General features: G+C 39.2%; 1 protein-coding gene across 7 annotated transcripts in view; it reads left to right on the plus strand.

The window, feature by feature from the left end:
• The window catches only part of tanc2a (tetratricopeptide repeat, ankyrin repeat and coiled-coil containing 2a), a 228,699-nt gene that overhangs the window by 164,687 nt on the left and 59,012 nt on the right, over positions 1-5,000 (plus strand). For all 7 annotated transcript variants that reach the window (XM_037533696.1, XM_017700561.2, XM_037533781.1 and 4 more), the window contains one exon: positions 4,272-4,420. In XM_037533696.1, coding sequence (XP_037389593.1) covers positions 4,272-4,420 — 149 coding nt within the window. The remainder of the gene's footprint in view (positions 1-4,271; positions 4,421-5,000) is intronic.

A 5,000-nucleotide genomic window follows, 5' to 3' on the forward strand; every position in this document is an offset into this window, starting at 1 on the left:
TGACGCTCTTGTCTTCTCATCTCATTTATTCTCTTCCCACCCTTTCTCTCCTTTCTTGTCTTTTCTTGTTTCTTCTCTACTTACCATTTTTCTCTTTTCTTCTCTTCTCCATTCTTCTCTTCTCACCATTTTTCTCATTTCTTCTCTTTTCTTCTCCATCCCTCTCTTCTCTTCTTCACTTTTCTCTTCTCAGCTGTTATTTTCTTTTTGGGTGAAGCTGATCTTTTCTGCTCCTTCTGATCTGATCTGAGTTATTGATTCTATCAGAGGGAGAGGGAGAGGGAGAGGGAGAGGGAGAGGGAGAGGGAGGTAAAAAAACCCTGATCCTCAGAAAGCTCATCTCTCTGTAGGTAATCACCACCGCTCTGGGACCTTGTCCCTTGAAGTCTGCCTGCACATAGTCTAGCTCCGTGTGTGTGTGTGTGTGTGTGTGTGTGTTTGTGTGAAGCTGCTTGAGGAATTCAGGCACCTGACCAGTGTGAGATTTCCTAAAATCACCACCACACCTAGACGCCCCCACAGGATTATGGGAAGGTGGTGGGAAACTTTTTGAAGTGTGCGTCTGTGTCTGGGAGAGATAGCAGTTCAGAGTGGAGTGCTGGACTGAGATGAAGCCGATTGTACTGAACTGTGTGCTTGATGTTAATTCATTAAACTTTTTAAAAGTAAAATTTAGCAAAATTTACACTTTTTGCATTTACACTTGTTCCCCTTCTGAATCTGTAGTCGATCTGCCAAGGCATGTTTTGTGTTTGTAATTTGTAGTTTTTAGTTTTCATTTAGCTACAAGGCTTAATGTAGCTAAGAAGTAATGGAAGCTTACATCCAGAGATGTTCACTAGTTGTTTCATGCAAGTCTGAGTCAAGCATTGAGGGTCTAGGGTTCAACATTTAGTTGAATCTCAAGTATTTTTAGAGGATTTTAGTTTTGTGTCTTTATGTGCTGCAGACATTGTACAAATGTAAACCACTACTAACCCTGGCAGGTTTGACTTGGCTTCAGATAACAGGCCTTTCATTATACAAAAGCCTTCGGTCTAAAGGCCAGTACAAAAATCTCATTGTTTCAACGCTCATTGTCCATTTTATCAGCTCCACGTACCATATATGAGCACTTTGTAGCTCTACATTTACAGACTGTAGTCCATCTGATTCTCTGCATACTTTTTAGCCCCCTTTCAATCGTCAGGACCTCCACAGGACCACCACAGAGCAGGTTTTTATTTAGGTAAGGGATCATTCTCAGCACTGCAGCAACACTGACGTCAGTTGTGCTGGTCTGAGTGGATCAGACACAGCAGTGCTGCTGGAGGTTTTAAGCATCTCAGTGTCACAGCTGGACTGAGAATAGTTCACCGACCAAAAATATCCAGCCAGCAGCGTCCTGTGACCACTGATGAAGGACTAGAGGATGACCTTTCGTCTCTGGCTTTACATTTACAAGGTGTGCCTGGAGTGTCTAAAAGAGTGGACACATTGTTTAACAATGGTTGGTGTAGTGAGTAACGCCCCCCTGCCTTCTACGCTGTAGACTGGGGTTCAATCCCCACCTGGGCAAACACCCTACACTATACCAATAAGAGTCCTTGGGCAAGACTCCTAACACCACCTTCGCCTACCTCTGTAAAAATGATCAAATTGTAAGTCGCTCTGGATAAGAGCGTCAGCCAAATGTTGTAAATGTAAAAACTCCGGCAGCATTGCTGTGTCTGATCCACTCGTACCAGCACAACACACATTAACACACCATCCAAATAAGACCTGCTGTGTGTTGGTCCTGTGAGAGTTCCTAACCATTGAAGAGCATGGCAAAAGGAGGCAAAACAACTTCAGACACCAAACATCTTTTGACTGATGGACTACATTTGGAATAATGGGGAAAAAATATGTGCATTTATTTTTTTTAACTATTTCCTTGATCTGTGTCCAGTAAAGCAACAGTGGGAGGTCAGTTAATTGATTGTGGAATGAACTAATAACTTTCTCCATGTCATTCCTCTCACTTTCTCACTGAGAATCAACCACAGGCATTTTTTTGATTCCCGTCTCGTGCTCGAGTGAAATTTTTGAGGTCGGTTGTGAATGAACTGAAGTGACACATAGTTGCATGGCGTGTGAAGGCGCTGGCTGAAGCCGACTGTTTTGGGTCAGAGTTATGCCCTGGACTCTGCTGGAGACCACTGTGGTTGCGCTGTCTAGCCTCGATTTCCAGGCAAAAGTGTAGCATGTACAAACAGAGCCGTCCCGTTTGGGGAAGGGGAACTGGTCATTTTCTTCTACACAGTCGAATTACCACAGTGGCTTAATGTGTCACTGAAGTCTCCTATGCAACACTGAACCTGGGCTGAGCCCAGGCTTCAACTCACGAGGACACCTGTCCTCTTCAGTACCGTGTTGCCTTATATGACATACAGGTCTGTCCAAAGGTTTTAGCCCCCTGAGAAAATCAGAATGTAAAGCTGTTGTTAACTTTTTTCTTTTCATTTTTTTCTTTTTAAACCAGAAATGCATTACTTCTGCTACATTTATGCTTATATGCCTTCATTCTGTTTGGCACTGATTGCCAAGATGAATAGTTTTAAACAATGTGCTCAAGTCTGTAAGACTTTTTCATGGTCCTGTAAACGTCCATTCAGTTTGGAATCACTGTTTTTTTTTTAAATATAAAACCAGTACTGTGCTTGTCCTGTGCAAGTTTTCAAGTTTATTCAGGGAAATAGTATGAAGTTAGTATGAAGCTGTAAAAATAAATAAATGTTGGATGTGAATAGAATGGCAAAGCTGTAGATGATTCTGTACTGATTACATGAAGCTATAAAAGATCCATAATGTCATGTCCACATGTGACAAACATGCCTTGAGACAGATAACGTGTGTGTGTGTGTGTGTGTGTGTGTGTGTGTGTGTGTGTGTGTGTGTATGTGTATGTGTGTATATATATATATATATATATATATATATATATATATATATATATATATATATATATATATATATATATACTCACCGGCCACTTTATTAGGTATTCAATTGGTGTTCAATTGCTTGTTAATACAAATAGCTCAGCCAGTCACATGGCCGCAAGTCAATGCATTTAGGCCAGTCAAGTGCAGGCCGAGCATCAAAACGGGGAAGAAAGGGGATTTAAGGGGCTTTGAACGTGGTGTGGTTGTTGGTGCCAGACGGGCTGGTCTGAGTATTTCAGAAACTGCTGATCTGCTGGGATTTTCACGCACAGCCATCTCTATGGTTTACAGAGAACGATCAGAAAAAGAGAAAATATCCAGTGAGCGGCCAGTTGTGTGGACGAAATTGCCTTGTTGATGTGAGAGGTCAGAGGAGAACGGGCAGACTAGTTCCAGATGATAGAAAGGCAACAGGAACTCAAATAACCAACCAGAATCTCTGAGGAACGTTTCCAACACCTTGTTGAAAGTGTGCCATGAAGAATTAAGGCAGTTCTGAAGGCAAAAGGGGGTCCAACCTTTTACTAGCAAGGTGTACCTAATAAAGTGGCTGGTCAGTGTTTATATACATATACATATACATATATTGCTGTTGTCGGAACGAAACCTTGTATCTCCAAAATGTTAACTCTACAGGAGAAAGAAAAACACCTACTGTAGTTTTAATGTAAGTCAATGGAACCAGACGTCTTTCCAGTTCATTTTGGGTCATTTCTTTTGATCCTTTCACCATGAAATTTACACACAATGTAAAGAACAACAGGTCCTTTGAAATTATGTCAAAAGCTGAAAAAAACATTACACATATTTAATGCAATAGCTGAAATTTCCTTTTCTTGTTTATAAAATAATATTTGTAAATATGAAGACTTTTAAATAGTAGTGTATTCTAAATTTAAACTTACTATTAATGTAGAGAATAAATCGTAGATAATGAAAGGCAGTGATCAAATTGATTATTTGTCTTTTCATTATTTTATGTTGTTAACAAAATAATCAAAATATTAAACAGCATCTAAAATACCTTCTACTGTAAATTATTATATCAAGGTAACATTGAATAAAATAACAAAGAATTACTAATATGACGTGATTCCAAGTCTCTTAGTGATTTGTTCCAGAAATACTAGTCAAAGTTATTTTTAAAGGTTGAGAAAATATGGGTTGTATGATTCAGATATTTCATTCAAATCAGGCTCTTCTGATATCTGATGCATTATATGTCACGTTCGCTCACATAGGAAGTAATGCAACAATCCCAATCTATGATTTTACTCATATGTTTTCAAATCTCTCTCTCTTTAGGGGAGGACAGTCAGGAGCTGGGTCCCCCTCCATCAGCAGACGAGGCAGCAAACACCCTGATGACGCGGCTGGGCTTCCTGCTCGGGGACAAAGTGGCCGAGGGCTCTGACAGAGCCCCGTACGGCATGGAGGAGCAGGACGATAGTCAGGTATCATTCATCATTCAGTCCATATAAAACCTGTACGCTTCACTGGGGTACCTTCAGTCAGGGAACCATAATCCACTGCAGTCATATTTTCTAAGTTCTATCAACTCTCCACACCCCATCTCGTCTTCATGCTTTTTATTTTATTATTCTGTTTTAAAATATTAGGTTTTATATATATATATATATATATATATATATATATATATATATATATATATATATATATATATATATATATATATATAATATTATTATTATTATTTTTTTTATTTTTATTTTTTTTTTGCTGGGAAAACTTATTTAAGGTAAACAGTTGGACCTTAAAACCACTGTTGAATTTTTGAGGGAACTTTTACTTTGTTTGTACCTTGAGGAATGAAAATGTACCTACACAGAACCTTTATTTCTAACAGTGTAGCTTCTCTTCTAGATGTTGCTTCTTGCTTGTGTTAACCACCTGTTATGAAATCCTACTTAATTTACGAAAGCATGATATGTTAGCTTTATATTACATTAGTTGCCCACCTGACTTCAAGGCTCCCATGTTTCCTTCAACTTGTACTTAACCAGGAGTGGCACA

The sequence above is a fragment of the Pygocentrus nattereri genome, chromosome 1 (genome assembly GCF_015220715.1).
Source record: "Pygocentrus nattereri isolate fPygNat1 chromosome 1, fPygNat1.pri, whole genome shotgun sequence".
NCBI lineage: Eukaryota > Metazoa > Chordata > Actinopteri > Characiformes > Serrasalmidae > Pygocentrus > Pygocentrus nattereri.